Consider the following 18,981-nt stretch of genomic DNA (forward strand, 5'->3'; position numbering starts at 1 on the left):
ATATATATATATATATATATATATATATATATATATATATATATATTGCTGTTGTCGGGACAAAACCTTGTATCTCCATTTTTGTCGTATCTCGTATCTCCAACGTGTTTCTTTATCTGTTAAAGTTGCCACTTTTTAATTACGAGGTTTAGTTATGGTAGCGACAGTATACGGCCCATTCTCTCTCCTTTTCTCATTCCTTCTCTTTCTCCTGAACCTTTTCTATGCTCTTCATACTTCAGCCATTCACAGAAGGTGTTTTTAAATGAGAAAGTGTTTAAAGTGAGTGTTTACGTTTTGGCTCTAAGGTAAGAGGAAGATGGATTAAACATTTGCTTTTTTTTTTGTGTGTGTGTCTCCCAAAGATTTTTAGCTGTTGTTGGGATCACTGCTGCGGGTGATGTTGGAGAACAGGCGTGATGTTCTGGCGTGTTTGGCTTTTCATCTCCCTACCTCCTCTCTGTTACACAGATCAGTCATTTGAGTTCACTGGCGTTTTGAGTTTGTCCGAAAACGAAACGGCACTGTTCATTTTTTCCATCTCATTTTTCTTTTACTGTTTCTTTGGGATACAATCAAGTTACTGTGCACTGATACAGTTTTAGGTCTCCTCCATGAGGCAAACGTTTAATCGCCATTGCCCCCAAAGCAGCTATGCAGCTTACCAAATAAGCTAGATTACTTAAATCAAATGTATATGTATTTTGATAATAATGACCTAATTGAACGATTGACTGAGACGGTGAAGTTGCAGGAGCAACTATTATTTAACCAAAACAACAAACTGATGTAGTGTTCAGGACCCTCTGAGATCTGAGAGTCTCCTTAATATGTGTATAAATAAATACATTGAGATTGAAAGTCACAGAGAGAAAACCGTCTCGCGTTGGTCACAGTGTTCCCCTACAGAAAGCTCTGAAGCCCCTGTAGAGAAAGTGATTATCATTTTCTATTTTAATTCAACGAATCAAGTGTCTCTTCTAACTTTGTTCTCCCTCAGTTTTGTCCATTCCTTGATGCCTGATGAGGCACGACCACTGTTTCTGACGTTCGTCTCTCTGCCCCGTTCTTGATGAAGCTTTTGTTATTTATTTTGGTGTCATGAATGGTGTTGCCATTTAGCTGTCAAATGTCAGTAACGCTTATTAGAGCATTCTGAAGCTTTGTTACCATTTTGTTTTCCGGTTAATGTCCTTATCTTTGGGGAAAGTTTGTGCTCTGTTGGTAATGGAACCTTCTTGTTGAAATCGTCAGTGTCATTTGTTATGGTGAAATCTTGCTATGGTCAAGGATTTGCATGGATATCTTTCATAATGTATATTCTTATTCTGTGTGTAAACAGTGCTTTTCTTTTCTTTTCTTTTCTTTTCTTTTTGGCAGTGTAATTGCGATGCTGCTTGAGTGTTGTTTTGATACAGTCCATTCTGCAGGTTCAAATCCTGCAGTTATTTTCAACCCTTGAACAACGAGAACTGCTTCGTCATGCCACATTTCAAAGGGATGGGTTCATATATATATATATATATATATATATATATATATAGAGGTGTCATAGAGCGTCAAGGAGATGGAGATGTGGTGTCGAGATGTGCTCAGACTCCTCCAGCTTAGGCTCTGTCACGTAAGAGTCTTCATAGATGGGACAGAGTTCATCAGTGTATTATGGGTTTCACCATAAAACGCAGCAACAGGAATGTACATTTTTTTGTAGAAAAGAAATATTTTAAACTAAACCTATTGTATATGAAAGTAGAAAATGTGAAGGTTCGCTTTGGGGTGGGGTGGTGTTGGGGTGGGATGGGGGGGGGGTGTTGTCAGAAGTCTATCTTGTACTGCCTTCCAATACTTTATACTGCGCTTATAAAAATATGTCCATTCTGAATGACTAAATTGAAATTGCCTTGCTTTACTTTTGAGATTTCTCAGGTTTAGTAGACTTTGTTTGAACTAGACTTTTGTAACGTAGCATTTCTGCTTAAACGTGGCAGTTTTCACTTTATAGGCTCTGTTTTTGTGTTTTCTTTTTTTGTTTTCTTTTACTTTTTTTTGTAAATACTTGTGCCATAGTTAATACTTGCTATGCTCTTTCAGAATTATCCAATGTGTAGAACATGGAAAACAAGGAAGTTCAAAACACTCGTTCAGATGTTAATAGACATTTTTAATCATTGCATTTTTAAAAGGTAATGCACCCTTCACATACACATTTTTTTCCACATTTTAAATGATACAAATAAGAATAAATAAATAATTTAAAAACATGGCCAGCTCTTTTGTTTCTCATCAGTCATTTTCCACATTTACTTCATTTACAAAAGTCATTTATGGTAGAAAAATTCCCACAGAGTACTTAAATATTAATACCTACAAAATCCTCATATACAATCTTGCAAGTAGGATCGACAGAAACTGGTTCACATCAATACCGTATCAACAGTCTTGTGTCTTTTTTTTTTTTTCCCTCTCTAAAACTATTCGGCACTCATGCAGCGGTTGCATGTTTTTCCCAGAAAACAACAGGAATAAGAACATATGATAAACATGCCAGTTAATACATTAAGGCTCTACAGCTAAGTATTGATAACGTGTGCAATAAACACAGTGGAATATCGGAGAGGATTACACTGATCATCAAACTGATTTAGCACGTTGTGTTGACAGTGATATAAAGTTTATCCTTATTGTCCCAAGAAAACCTATTAAATATAATCTGAGAAGACGTAACAGGAAATGTACAGGAATTTCTACATATAAGCCAGTTTGTTGTCTCTTCTTAAGGCAAATCCATAGAGAACCACTGAAAGCTGAAGATCCATATGGGTCACATCTGGCATGAGGAACCAAACAATTATTACTTCCTTGCTTGATGACTCTCTTGTGGTGTCTTTATTCCAAATAACAGTACAGACAGTGTACAGTGTAGGTTTATAATCTTCGACCTGGTGTACTGATAGAGGCAATAGATGGCATTCAAGCACATGATACTGATACTGAGCTCCCAGCTTTACATGACGAGAAAAGTGGCTTAGTGGACTTCAGCGTTGACTGACGTCATGTCTTGGTAGTGTTTCTGCTCTGGGGGCATCTCTGTGGCCTAGTTTAAATGTGTTGTGTATGCCCACCCCACCGAGACAGCACAGTAACTGAAAACACTTCAGTGACCCTGTTTTACGAGCATCTTTCTTGAATTACTTTATTTTGTTATGGGCAAATTTTCCTTTATTTTGCGTCTTTAAATGTTTATTTTCTTTTGTGATCTGCACACCAACGGGATTTTGAAAAGAAATGATCATGTATCACTAAGGCCATACAAAAGTGGCTAGGTAGGCTCATTCACCTTTCCATTTGAAATAGTGAATATATCATCACAGAAACGAACATGGGGGGTGGGAATTGATCCTCGTGGATCCTCTCAAAGTATTTCTGATATAGAATTAGCCTCCGTTGTACAACCAAACAGCAGAGTTTTTTGAGCTAATCTCTGCATCTGTTTCAAAATGATCAATTACCATGGACAATTGTTTCAATGTGTTTTCAACACACACAAAAAAAAACAGTTATATCAGAAGCAACTAAAGCAACTGTCCGTTGGCTTCTATTGTAAACCTGGTAACTGACTATGCTCCAGATACGGTAGATAACAGTTAGATTGAAAACAGTGGAGTACTCCTTTAAGGGAAGAAAGGAATGTAGAGCACTGAAGGCAACTCAGTACAATGAATTTTTAGAAATGTGTAGCAAAGTCAGGTTTAGACAAACATACGTTGCTTCGTTAACACAAGCACACACACATACACACATTTTCCAAGCGGAGAAATAGTTAATCGTTAAAAACACGAAGTAGCACAACATGTGACAGCTTGTAAACACATACAGAAGAAAATAAAACGGTGGCTTGAGATTTGGACTTCACTAATTACAGGATCACACAAACAGACGCACGGTAATAACATACATTGCTATTTATATGCAGTTAAAATTTTATTATTCATCAGCTGCTGAGGGGCAAAACCGAATGGAATCTGAGAGAAAAAAAATCTGAGATAAAATTTTCCTCTCTCAACCACTAATCTGTGGGAAAGAAGCCTAAAGCTGTTCCAAATACAGAGCCAGGAGGGCCAAATAAAGGGCCGAGAATGCTTGGCCCACAGTGTGAGGGGCAGGGGGGCAAGCTGAAATACAGTGTATTACAACTTACTTAATTGGCTGTCAATACAAACAGTAAGTATCCCACAAAATTAGAACCGAGCAATAACCTAGATGTGAGCCTGACATGCATATCAGCATTTGTTGACTGTTTTTAATACTGTCTGAACGTCTGAATTTAAGCTGTTCAGAAAAAGAGACAACTGAGGTCCAAACAAAGAACATTAATAAACCGTTTAATCGGCTTTCCTGTTCTACTGAACAGCCCCCTGGTGATTATTTTGTTTTAATTCAGATTGGGTGGGCAGCGGAGAAGTATTTTCCTCTCTTTCCCCTCCCCCCAAGAAAGAAGGAGGATGAAAACTGTGCTTTGTTGCCACTGACAACCATTTCCGCCGATCATCAAAGTTAATGAAACGGAGGCCTGCGCTTTGCCAAGTCATTATTAGCCTGCTGCGCTAACCACTAACCCTACCCCCCATCAAAGCGGATGCTCCGCTTCGCTGATCCGCTGATTAATACAGCTATTACCTGCTAAGGGGGGGAGGCACAGAGGTCACACACTACCCCAAAACGAATGAGGAGATCTGCTCTCATGAAGTTAATTTCATAACAAAACCCACAGCAACAGTCTGTGCAAAAAAACAACAGCAAACCGATGATGGACAAGGAGCATTTGGCATGTACCGAACAGACAGAGATGCCTATTTGCCAATTCTATGCATTGTGTTTCTATGAGGAATCCAGGACTGATCTCTTTCTGGCAGCTGGCAAAGTCTCAGAACTGGGCCTATGCATATTAATGGCCATTTAGATTAGAGAAGACTTATGAATAATTCATGAAGATGTGTGACCAAAATCAAAATGCATATCCGAGACAGAGAAGCGGTTTCGAGGGAAATGAAATGTGGAAATGTGATTGATTCGTACAGTAGTGTTGCAGTCTGTCATTTTCAGCTCCTCGTTTTCTAAGCATTATATATCCTGTTGACTCAGTCACTTAAAGAATCTCTCTGATTGCTTTATAATGAATGGATCAAATGCCAACTAGCAGACCAGAGGCGGCCAGTGTTGCCCTAAATCGTTTGGACAGTTCGGAGAGCGTCTAGGTCTTGTTTCTGCCAGGAATGCCTTTAGCATCAACAAACCCTAGCTCGCTCCCTTCTCTTTTTTCCTTCTCTCTCTCTCTGTCTTCCTCTGGTTCAAGCTTTTTGCATGCACTGTATTTCTTTCCTTCTGTCTCCAACGCTCAGGCACTCCTCTCTTTCACACTATCCACACCAGAGTCTGTGTTATTTCCTGGGCAGAAAGGCAGCTAGCCGCTGCTTCTTTATGGGCAGAATGTGTATCTCTTGGGAGCTGACTTTCTTCAATTTGATGGCTCTATTTTTAGGGATCTTTTTAAGTGGGTCATTGGGGTCTCCCCGCTGCTCCCCTTGGGTCCTGGGCAGGGCAGCGTAGCCCCCTTGGCTTGCGTCACATTTGATAGAGAAGTTCTTTGTGGAGACGCCTGACAGACCTTTGAGTTTGCCACAGAAAATGGCAGGCATGGCGTCCTTCACTGACACAATGACCTTGGCTGTCTGCGAAGTGCTGACGATCTCAATGTTGCCACTGCTACCAAGAGCAGCATCGTGGACCGAACTGGCAACTGAACCACTGCTACCATTGTCCACCACCCACTTGTGCTGTCGGCTGAACTCCAAAGATGCTAAACCACTCAGGAGCTTGGAGTCCAGTTTGGAAGTGCAATCTACTGGCCGCAGGACACCGAGAGCCAAAGTCCCATTACTGACATCCTCTCCAGTGATAGAGGTTCTCTCTCGCTCAGGTGGTGGTGATCCATAGACACTACACGACTGGATGCATGTCTTTCTCTCGCTGGGTACAGACAGATCGAGGGCACTGTCTTGCTGAAACTGCTGGATCTCTAATGAACTGACACTGCGCAGTTGCTGAGGTTGGGGGGCCTTGAGGGACAAATCCAGTACTTCACCGTCTGTCACCACTGGGGATGAAAGAGAACCAAGAGGTGGCAGAGGGACTGCTGTGTCCTTGCTAGGCATCACCGCGGAAGGAAAGTCTTGAGTGGATGTCTGAGTGCTCTTACTTGCAGAACACGTTGGTTTAGGGGGCTCCATCTCTACCTTGGTGTCCTTGCAAGTTGAGACAGGTACCGGGATGGGAATTGGAACTGGAAGAGGCACCGGAAGGGGGATGACAACTGGATAGGGGACAAGCAGTGTAGCTGGTGGCACCAGTGGGGCAAGTGGAGAGCTATAGGGATGTGCAAGTGGGGGAGCAGTTAGGAAAGTAGATGAGAAGGGGTCTGCCTGTGGGGACGATGCTGGATGACAAGTGGGCGAGGTGTTACCCTGGCCTGGAAAAAGGTCCTGCAAGATGGCAGCAAAGTTTGGATTCTGGATAAGGGTCAGGAGACTGGTGTCCAATACTGGACCAGTTCCTTTCTGGTCAAGAGCAGGTGGAGGTCCAAGAGCAAGTGATGGGTTCTGGCACAATATGTTATTCTGCAGCGAAAGGGCTGGGCAAGCGGCAGCCTGCTGAAGCAGCTGAGGGTTCAGGTGCTGCAACACCTGCTGTTCTAAAACTAGGGGAAGGGACAGAGGACCCTGGCTAGTCATCAAGTATGGGGTGGTCCCAGTCTGTCCCACTTGAGGGGCTGCTGTACCTGCTAGGATAGGCAGCACAACTGGACTCTCCCCCAAGCAGATGGGCTGAAGAACTGTGGTTGCCACTTTTAGAGCAACCCCTCCAGAAGATTCTGTATTTGGGGCCACAGCAGGAGTTGCCTGAATTGTCAACAAAGGCGAAAGAGACCTCTTTGTGATGGTGGGAGGAGTGACGTTCCATGTCTCATTTGGGATTATGGGGGTGGTCTCACTCTCAAGCTTACCAACAGCATCACTTCCGCTTACTGTGCTATTGCAGACCTCCTGAGGGTTTGCCATATCGACCGAGTCCTTGTATGGGTCCTCCATCGCCTCTTCAGGACTTCATAACTGTTTTTCTTGTTTCAGTGAAGATTCTGAAGGCCAGTCCTGTAAATTCAACATGGAGAACAACACCTTAGTTGCTAGTATTTAACAGCTTCTAGCATACAGTTACAGTCATAACAAAAACAAAAAAAGGTTGCATTTGAAGTGGTAACTTCAATGTACATTAACAAAAGATTATTATGGTTTCATTGATATCCACACTTTATGAGTATTCTGGCACTTAAATGCAGTATTAGCACTGGCAATAGAGAACACAATAACATGAAGCCATAAAGCGGTTGATAATGTTAGCCCATGTTATTGACGGCATGAACATTACAGAGATATATAGAAGGAATATATCAGTATATTGTTCAGTTGTGTTTATAACAATTTTGCACAATAGAAATATTTTACATTTACTTACCATTAAATATGGTTCTTGTTATTAATCATAGCGCTTATATGTATTATAATACTAATTATGTACACTACCTTAAAATAGGCTTTCCTAAGCATAAAAAATGTTTAAATATATCATCCACCATGTAATTGCCATTCATTCAAGCTTGGTATGCTTTATTTGTGACAATGAACACTGCTTTTACTGGCAGATACTTAAGGAACAGGCATTGGTACTGGTATCAGAAGGGAAAATGTGGCTAGCTTGCATTACAAGTCATTTTAGACCATTTTTATTGGTTCATTCCATTCATCATAAAATGTTTAGCATTGGCTGGCCCTGTAAAAATCTGCAACAAATTTTAAAAACTTGTTCCTTTTTGACAAAATAGTTGTTTAACATAAACTGTGGAATAAACCTGATAACAGTGAACATTCCTATAATAAGTAACAAGACAATAAGCAAATTATTAAATAAATAAATCTCCAGAGCTTTAGGCTAACTAGGCACCCTTGATGCATTACTCTGCCAGAACCTGAACGGTCTCTGTCTTTGCTGCAGAGAGCTGTGGAAGTGTGATAATGTCATTGCAGGGAGTTGAATCATAGACACAAATACTGCACACACAGAGAGGCAAAAGCACCAAGGGAGAGTCTAAACAGATGAGGAATGCCTTGCTGAGAGGAATGGCTTCAATTGCCTGAGAGGGAGGAGAGAGGGAGGAATTTGATGAAATTAACTTGAAGAGAGCCTCGGTTTATTTGTTTATGAGCCAGCCTCAGTGTGGAGTTTATTACACAAAATGCTGGCAGCGCTCTAAACTAAACCTCCCTTTGGCAGGCGTAAAGAAAGAGCGAGAGAGGGAAAGAGTGAATGAGAGAGGCAGATACAGAGAGTGAGAGCCAAAGAGAGAAAGACATGGCAAAAGGGAGGGGTTAGAAAAGCAGAGAGAAAGTGAGAGAGGAGAAGGGAGGGAGAGTGAAATAAAGAACGAGAGGTTAAAGACACCGCGAGCAAGGCACACAAACACTATCTCTCTGCGGTGTGTCAAATTTCTAGTGCATAAAAAACCTGTAAACGATGTTGTAACTTCTACATAATCATCTGTATATTTTATTTAACAATATCAAATTAAGCAGAGTAAACACTAGTGTAATGCTAAAGAATACAAGTTTGGCTACAAGACTCATAGGTTATCACCCACTCAAACATTTCCCTTCTATTAACACTGATGTTTGCAGTGATGTTTACTAGCAGCACATCACAGTTGTCATACCAAAACCTTCTTTTTTTCTTTTATTTGAAAACATTGGTTGCAGTTTACACTGTGTGAATATTTAATTCAATATAAAACTGCTTGATATATATTTTATAAACGTCAAATGATCATGTTACCCACAAGTTTTTTTAGATGTGAAGCACTTCATAGACCTGACATGTTTAGCAGGCTGAATATTCTCCACAAGGGGGCGCTTTTACCACTCATAGCATTTAGTGCTTAGCTTCAATGGTGCTGAATGAATAATTTTTTCACAACAATGAGTGACAACTAAGAGCGAGTGACATGACGAAGCATGATGCTTCAAAACATTTTCAGCTTGATGAAAAGAAGTAAACATCCATCAGCACATGTAATGCGCCATGATTTGCTCAATGTAAAATAAAACAAAAACAAATAAAGCCAATATGTTAAGCATTTTAAAAAACAATCAAAAACTATGAATACAAAGATTTTTATTTATATTGCACTGCACTAAATGCTCTCTATGTACCAAAACACGCAGTTGACCAGTCTTGATTAGGTATTAACGATATCCATCATATGCTTGGAAAAGCATATTGTGATGTAATATGGTGTTATCACACCGCGACCCTATCTGGACTAAGCGGTTAACGATGATGATGATGATGATGGTGTTATCACAATAAACAATGAATATCGTCACATTGCCTACCCCTAGTGACAATACATCAACTAACAGAAGAAAATCCACATTTCTCCACATTCATTCAGTACAGTTGTTGAATGAGTGTGGATAGATGTGGATTCTTTAATGTAATCTAGTACTTACAGGTTCTCACAAGTAGAGTGTTAGTGTATCTTCTCTGTTCTAAAATAAAGCAAATCTGCCCGCTGGATTAGGATCGGTCCCATGGTGAGTTTCAGAGCCACCTGCCTGTTAGAAGGCTGATCTAATACCATGAAAGACAGAGTGAACACACTGGTAAGAGCACACACAAGCTCAGTATACTTGCTTCTTACCAATTAGCACCAACGCTGATGGCTTTACAACGAGCTAAATTCTCCTTCATGCTTCCTATTGTTTTCCCTTTTCTCATCCTCTATTCTTACTTTCTTTTCTTGTTTGGCTTTTAACAACATCCTCTTCCTTGCACTGATTGAATTCTCCAGTCATGTATCATCTCCTTCACTCGCTCTCTCCCACAGCCTGTTCCTGCAGCCTCCCCCCACACCCCCACCTCTTAAGCCCCCAGTTGAAAAGGTCAAGCTCAGGACAGTAGCTGCTTAACGGGGAAACATTTCATTACAGCACAGCCACGTCCTTTACTGAAGTGCAGTCTTGGAGCTCATGAAGACTGGAATGATGTTAAGCCTGCACATTTTCCAGCTTATGGAACACACAGTGGAAAAAGCGAAGGAAAATATGAAGCTCCTATATTAATCATGACAAAGAGTACATGGTCATATATCTACACAACAGTGCGCAGGTTGGACGTGAAAATTACCATAACATTTGCAGTGAATAGATCAATTATTTCAAGGCATTTAAGAATTTCCTTAATGTAAAACATACCCTGAAACTTACAGCTCTCCACAGGTTAACCAAAACATTCAAGACCTGTTTTCTGGCCTCATCTAAGACTACACTTCTCTGTCAGCAGTGATTCCTCATTGAAAATACTTCTTACTCTAGGACAAGGCTTAAACTGTATCTGGCAAAACTGGCCCTCTGGGTTTTCACAGCTCGGTCAACAAAATGTTTATGTACGTTCAGATGTCATTAACAATTCCAAAGCAATAAATCAAAATCATTACGAGACATTTTACAAATTCCTAACGGTGCAAACTCCGAAACTCAAGAGGTCCATGTGTTCTCGCAAACAATACAGAGTTTTAAAACTCTCCCCACATACCTCGCATGGGCCTTTTTCATTCTGCCGGCTGTCTCCTCAGCAGCCTGTCTTTAATTTACCATCAGTCTCGGTCCCTAGGCTGTCCGGGCCAAAATCGCAACATGACGTCATCAGCAGCGCGGCCTGAACTGACGCGTTTGTTTAAGGCTTCGTAAAACAAACACATGCTTCGAATGCTATACCCAGCTCGTGAATCTCACTTTATGGGTGTAAAATCTGGAGGCCGTGCTGCCAAAACTTGGAAAATAAATCCAAGAAAGCAAGAAAATAAGTTAATAAATTATAATCCAGAGTTGGAAAGGCAACAAGGTGGGTCGCCAGCCTTCTGAATGATATATCTCAGATGATACTGTATTCCAGCTGGGATCTTTCTAGCAAAATTATAATGGATTCCTTCAAAAATGGATTCCTTCAGTGGGATTCATGCACAGCATATCACGATTGGTATATTTGGACTATTGCTTCCAATTCAACCACTTAACCTTCAGTCAAACTCAACAAACTACTAACCATTAATGATCAGTGTGACGTACCAAACAGTCATAAAGTGGGTTTTTTTCTCTTCAGAAAATGTCATAGAAACAATGTGACAATGCAGTATTTAAGGCTAAATTATTTACGTTTAATGTCAGTAATCTTCCGTATTATCTAGATTCACACTGTACACATAAAAACAAAAAAATCATGTCCTGTCTCTGGTGCTGTAAGTGCTGCTTGGTCAGACAGTGTTAAACGAACACCCAGACCACACATGGCAGCTCCGAGCTGGAAGGAGAAAATGGAACAGATGTAACAATTTACTAACAATTTTCTGTCCCATCTACAGGCACCGTTGTCATGCCAACGGCAGGCTAATAAATCCATCTTTGGTGATGTGCTGCTCAGGCAGCCATTTTGTGCCCCCCATTGCTTCAGTGATGGAGAGGAGGGAGCAGAGCTGGAGCTACAGCTCAATGATCAGCCTCTAATCCATCCCTCCAGCACTGCTGTACCCTACAAACACAGCCTAGCATTAACACGCATTGCATGCAAAACTGATAATACGCAACACCTCTTAGCAAATCTGTATGAATGACTGACCTCTTGGCCAGTTTATAGGTTCTATATTTGGCGAAATGTGCCAGCAGCTCATGACAACGCTGCACTGACTAATGAAGAGAGCAGAGACTGCTAAACAGGGCAGCGTGACATGGATAAAACAGCAGTACTGCAGGTCTACTGACACATTATTGAGATACATGCTTTTGGGATTAACTTGGATCATGAGAAACAGAAACTGCCACTAACTTCTAAGACTGAACTTTAGAGCTGTGGAAAAGCATCCCTGCAAATAGGCCTTTAAAAACTGAAAGCAAGTACACAGAAAAGAATAGAAGCTATAATAAAGGCAAGAAAGTCAAAAAAAAAACAATTACTGAAAAAAAAAATATTTACTTGTTGAGGCTTCTGTGTCATTTCCTACTAAATATGTGTTCTGCTTTTTCCCTGAAGGTGAAAAATGAATAACTTGTTCTTAATGGCTGTTTTTAACGGTAAATTTAAGTAAATGAAGGGTGGATGTCTGCACAGTACTGCCTACGAACAAAAGTCTTACGCACTTGAAAAAAAGTCTTTTAGAAAAAGAAAAGCAATTTATTTGGGCAGTAAGCAATTATATGCTTGGAAAACACTAACATCGGGATAAATATCAGTAATATTAATGCTAACTAAGTGATTTTATGTGCATTAATGTCATTTTATTATGGCAGCCCAGTGTTATTTTTATATCACATATAGAAATATTACTGTAAATAAATAAATAAAGTATATATGTATGTATATTCATGTTGAAAGGCCCACTACACTACACACAATGTGCAAATTGTATTTATAGTGTTGTCTTGTGTTTATAGACTCTTCCAGTGCAGCCTTTCTCTCTCAGACAGAGTGCATTTATTTATAGAGCCAACAGAGGCATCCAGTCAATGTGAGTGATGGCTTATGTGTACTCAGGGAGCGTGTTTCGGAGAGACATCGTGTGAGCGCACCTCAAAGAGTTAATAATTACACACTGGTTACAACATGACTGGCCCAGGCTCAGCAGGTCCAGGCTCTGGACCAGGCTTTTTATCTCTGTCAGCTGACTGGACATCAGCATAACTGCCCTTTCTGCTCTCTGCTGAGGTGGTGTTCTTCATGCATCGCTGCCCCCCCTTCTCACTGCATTGCAATCATGTGAGAGAGGCACTTAACTGTAATGCTCACCCCAAAGGGAGGACCGATGGACATGATTAAGACGATACCCTCTCTGAACCTTCATTATCATCAGTCGAAGCTCTCTCCATGCGTTCAATAGACCCCTATAGTTATCAAAATGTCTGTTACTATGGTTACACACTGCCTGTTTCCTTTTGGAGGACAAGCGAGACAATCAAGGCAGTGTAAACAAATAACATGCCGTTATCTAATCCGACAGCTATGCAAAACCAGGTTTATTATTCAGTTACTACTCTGCAACTAATACAAAATGCATGCATGTATATTTCTGACAGAGAATTTGCTTCCCTTTCCTTAAGAAAAATAACTGTAGTAATAAAGGGATTAACTAAACTAAACAACTAAAGTAGTAACTAAAGGAATTTCTACAGGATTCTTACAGTACTCTTATTATAACTTTCTATGGTTTATTTCAGGGTATTACAGAGTTATTTAGGGATTACTCTAAGGCAGCACTATTACTACTACTATAGGCACAGAAAATACTACAGATTAGTATAAAAGTACTAAACAGCTCCAGAAATTCAATAGTTTCTTGTAACGGTTTGCTAGTATTTTTCTTCCTCATAACACACAATGAAAGAAATTGAGCTTTGAACTGCTTCTACAATTAAAATAGGCCAAACATTCAATACATTTACTATATTCTCTGTAAACTTCATTCAACCTGGTCTACTGTTTGTTCTCCAAACCGAAACCAGCGGTTCGCTCACCTGATTCAGACATCACATGAAAGAGGACTATTAACATCAACATTCCAGAAGTTCAGATTCTAGAATGTACAATAAGAATCAGAACAAGCCGAATAATCGAAGGCCACTCAAAACACATTATACTGAATACTTACAATTACACGGCGATGTTTTATACCCACCATACCGTTTTATACCGACTTGTTGGTCTGCTTCGGTCAGTTAGATTAGTAATCGAGTCAGCTTCGGAGTGTTTGGACAATTAATCAAGGAGGTCCAATGATAAAATACATCGTATCTAAAGGATACTAATACATGCAAACACTTTCAAAGCTTCTTTGAAAAGTAAGAAGACTTGAACAATCATTTATTACCCCCCCTTAAAAAGCCAGGACCCACCAGCAGGCCCAAAGTTCTATTACACACTTCTATAACCTAAGAATAGATTAGCCAGTTTGCATTGAAGTCCCTGTAGTTACTGAATAATAAGGCTTAGTATGTACGTCTCTGGCTTTTAAAGGGCTAAAAAAATGTTATATGTATATAAATAGATGTGCCCATTTGACTGGTTTTTATTGTAAGCAAATCCAGTAACAGAATTTAAAATACACATTATCATCATGCACAAGACCAATTAATCACTGCTGATATATATATATATATATATATATATATATATATATATATATATATATATATATATATATATATATATATATATATATATATATAAAACACATTTTAATAAATTATTCTTTTCTAAAGTTAACTTAACCCAGCAGTCCTGACAGCCCTAGTTCGGTTAAGTTTAAGCACATCCTACTAGTCCAAAGATAAGAAGCATGCCATTAAATATAATAGCAGCATGGTCAATATGAGTCATATGAGCCAAGAAGCCATGAAGTCTTAAGGACGTAATTGGTTCAGTAGCTGTGTGAGTGATTTCCTGTGAATGATCTCCTGTATTCTTGCTTCGGGATGACCCTCGGCAGAGGGACAATTTATATCTGTTCCAGGAGAGGTTTCTAAAACAAAATGAAGGGCAGAAGATGTAAACACGTTTCTAATTTTGGCATCAAAAAAAAGGTCTTCTGCTGTTCACCCGGAGTTTGTTCCCTTCAACATGGAACTATTCTAGAAACGCCTCCAGCAGTGCAGTTAGATATAGGCCAGACACACCAGGAACGTCATCAGACTACCATTAGCCAAAGCTAACTGACCTTTCTTTTCCCTTCCAAATATTACTGACCAAGAGGCAGGATGCAGCACACTGAACTATCAGCAACAGTCATTCTTGTTGGTAAAGGCAAATTCTCAAAAAACAAAACAAACAATTGAATTGCACTATATATACTGCAATATAGTGAACTGGCTGGAGAATATTTATAGAACGAAAGAAGGATTTATCTGGAGAATTTCATCTGAACACATTACACACACACACACACACACACACACACACACACACTCATAAAATAACTATATAGTGCACTATTTCTGTAACTGGGAGTGATCCCAAATGTACCAATTATCTGATGAGTAACAACAGAATCAGCCATTAAGGAAAGTGGTGTTGGTCTGCTTGGTATGGACATATTTACCTGAATAGTATCCAGAATAACTTTGTGTTATTTCAGCCATTTTTTCCCATTTTGTCATACTAGTGATAGGTTTTTGAAATGTTAGCCTCATTTGTTAATAACAAAACAGTCACTGTAAAAAATAACAAAGATGCAATTTTCAAACCGGAAGAACTTCAATTTTAATCATTCAGAACTGCCTTAACACGTTTTAAATTGGGGAAACTTTTACCTAATAACACAAAGCTTGTCAACTGGTAGTTTGGCACTCTGCATTCAGCATTCAAGCCTCAAGCCTGAAAAAAGGGTGTCCTCATCGACCTGGCAAAATCACAATTTGCTATTTTCCTCAAATGGTTCAGCTCTAATATTAATACGGGGTTTATAGGCTTTCCTCATTCAAGTAGACAGGAGCTTGGTCATGTTTGACATGCAAAGAACTGCCCACAGGCACTGCTATGGTAGTCACACACTTGCCTATGAGAACTGTGTGTCTGTCCTTCTTGATTGTGTCTAAATGTATCATCTCCTCAATCCTACATAACAGACATCAGACAGCCTTGACCGAGTCCTCCAGGCTCCAGGCTCCATGCCCCGTCAGCAGGGCTGGGCCAAGCCCAGGCTGGCGCTGCACACGCAGGGATCTTATCTAGCCAGTGAATGGCTTATTTGTCTGGTGTTCAAGGCCTCTGCAGTGAATCTGCACACAGCTCAGCAAAGCAAATGCCACAGCCTGCCAGGCCTGTCCCTGAGATAAAGAGGGAGGCTCTGAGAGAAATGCTCAGGCAGATTGGTAAAGGAACAGATATACAGTACATGGACTCACACATATTGATGCGCATGCTATACAACAAGCATATACAGTCATACACAAAAGCTTGCACACCCTCGGTCAAATAACATTAACCAAGGGTGTTCAAACGTGACCAGGGGCACCCAAACCCTTACATTTACCCATTAGCACCAAAACAACTATATGCACACATATGCAGCAAAGAACAGTACCTGTGTTCAACACACAGATGGAATTCTACTGAGGCAGAAGGTGAAGGATGGGCTGATTTATGTCTGGCAAGGCTACCACCAACACATGAGTTATGCTCTGAAGGCTGAATGGGCCTCACAAGCACACACACATATACATATACAGAGTTAATGATTACAGCAACAGTATGGTGACAAACACAAGTGGCAGTGTTTCAGGGTCTCCATGAAAAATGCATCATCATGAAACTACCTCTCGCCCTCCCTGAGCAGAATACTAACCAGCAATGACCTCCGACCTCGCTGACCTAAAAATGGACTCAGTATGACCTCAGCACTGCTCCACAGCATGTCATTATCAGTCACATCAGCTCCAGCTCCTAGTCAGAGGATGATCTACAACCAGAATCCTTCACCCTAATCCTTTCTCTTCCCTCAACCATCAAACAGCAAAACACACAGCTGCTCTCAGATCAGCAGCTAAACACTCTGATCACCACCCGTCCCTGATGAGGCCTGCGGTGGCAGGGCCACACGCTATAAATAAGCTCCAGAGGAGGGAGGCTTTAATTAAATATGAGGTAATGTGATCTCAGATACGACAGAGCAACAGCAGACAGGCTATCCGTACACATCCGTTATCATTACCACTAAACGCTCCTCCAGCACTGAAACTCTACTCTGCTGTTATGACAACAGGGTCAAAGTGCAGCGGGAGAGGGGGATTAATACAGTGGAAGGAAACACTGTGACTTTAAACAATTAAGAATGATCAAATAAATATATACATGTATATCTGATCTTAAATGATCAACACAGTGTAAAAATGTGATATGCAGCGCATGCTTCAGTGAGCTTAGCATTCTAGTGTCAGTCTATATGTGCAAACGTTCCAGATCAGCCTTCGTTTATTTAGTTTCCATCCAAAATGACCAATAATGAAGTCAAATTGAAAAAACTGCTCAAAAATGATTAAAGGAAACAGAGAAAGCGGGACTCCTAACAACCATGCAAGAGCTTGTAGACCAGCAAATCTGTCTATATCAGATAAACAGTACTTAAGCAGAAAATACAACCAACTTCTACAACTTTGGAGATGTGAAAAAATATCCCTGCAGATTTCTTTTTTCACAGCACAGTTTATATATATATATATATATATATATATATATATATATATATATATATATATATATATATATATATATATGTCGGAAGAAAACCTCATATATAAAATTATAACTTTACAGGAAAAAGTCATTGTGGGTCGTTTCTTTTGGACCATTCTTCATAAAATTTACACACAATGTAAATGACAACATGCATTTTCAAATTATGCCAAAAACTGAAAACAACAGAAAAATTCAGACAGATATAGATATATATATAGACATACAGATAGATATAATATATATATATATATAATGTTAAAACATATAATGAAATAATTTGAAAAACATTCCCTACAATAGTAGAGAGCCTGTGAGAGACCAGTTTTTTCCCTTGAAATAGCCCTTAGGGGGAATTCGTCCAATTTTTTATATTTTCTGTATTTTTAAATGGTTAAGATATAAACAGTCATCGTGAGGGATTTGATTTAAAATCTGAAGACATCAAAAACTGACAAACTGAAAATTAAAGGGAGACCTATGAAATAACTTTATGCCTTCCATACCAATCTCACTATTATCATCCTACAATCCAAGAGCTTATCTTGCCAAGTGACATATCACTTCATAGCACAGCACAGTATTTTCCACTGCCCAGTTTTTAGCCGGACTAATCCACATTCTCCGATGCTCTGTGATAACTGCAACAAGAAGCATCAATTCTAGGTGCAGAATCTGAAAAACAACAACAAAGCCTGACTGAAAAGAATTCTGCTTAAGGGCCATGGTTCAAAAGGCCAAAACAAACAAAAGAAAATAAGAGTGCGAGCTTCGGGATGGGTGTATACGGTTCGGTTATGAAGAGCTGAAAAACAGAAGTGACTGACAGTGCTGTGGGAGTTCACCTCTGAGTCCAGTGCCCAGGCGGCTTTATGATGGATAACCTTGGCACAACACTGGCGCCTATGGCACACTAAACGTACGCCAGCTGAGAAGACCAATGCACGTTCCAAACCCCCCTCTACTGTAATAGCTTCCACATTTCACTCCCCCTTTCTGAAATGGGCTGCGCTGAACAACGTCAAAACAACACAACAGAAGCCACAGTGCTTAACGGCGTCCAGGGCCCATGAAGCTAAAACACCTCAGCGCCATTTCTGGTTAAGTGCTTGTTTTGGTTCAGATTCTGTTGACGATGAGTCCTTGAGCAACGACGCCTGTGTCCGGCCCATTTTAGCCACATGAACAATTAATCAAATATAGTGGGCTACCAGTTAGCAGAACTACTAATTGGTGTCTGCTTGGACCTTCTTAGCATCTCTTTTGCTCCCCATCTATGTCACACCATCTCTGCTCCTTTGTAAAACACACACAAAGTTCCTTCTCCTGAACTCACCCCCAGTAAATCACATGCATGAAAATGTCAGTATGGGCGAGGCCTTCAAGTTCCTGTGTCATCAAAGCCTGGTTGGTACTGTACACAAGCAAAACCCTTCATCCTATCTGAACCACAGTGCCCAGTTTTAGCAGTCATCAAACAATGTGCCCTGACGTTTTTCTTTCTTATATAATAAAACCAAGTGAATGAATAAATAAACACCCAATTGCAGGAGACAGTGAGCTTGAGTGCCACAAAGCTCCAGATGGGGACTTAAGACC

The 18,981-nt window shown here is 40.1% G+C and overlaps 1 protein-coding gene across 1 annotated transcript in view; it reads right to left on the reverse strand.

The window, feature by feature from the left end:
• Window positions 1–2,140: 2,140 nt before the first annotated feature.
• zmp:0000001174 (retinoic acid-induced protein 2) overlaps window positions 2,141–18,981 on the reverse strand; it is a 20,046-nt gene continuing 3,205 nt past the window's right edge. Inside the window, exon 2 of the mRNA XM_017711508.2 lies at window positions 2,141–7,205. Within this exon, the coding sequence (XP_017566997.1) occupies window positions 5,439–7,145 (1,707 nt within the window). The 5' untranslated portion in view covers window positions 7,146–7,205 and the 3' untranslated portion in view covers window positions 2,141–5,438. The remainder of the gene's footprint in view (window positions 7,206–18,981) is intronic.

Source organism: Pygocentrus nattereri, chromosome 9, assembly GCF_015220715.1.
Source record: "Pygocentrus nattereri isolate fPygNat1 chromosome 9, fPygNat1.pri, whole genome shotgun sequence".
In the NCBI taxonomy this organism is placed as follows: Eukaryota; Metazoa; Chordata; class Actinopteri; order Characiformes; family Serrasalmidae; genus Pygocentrus; species Pygocentrus nattereri.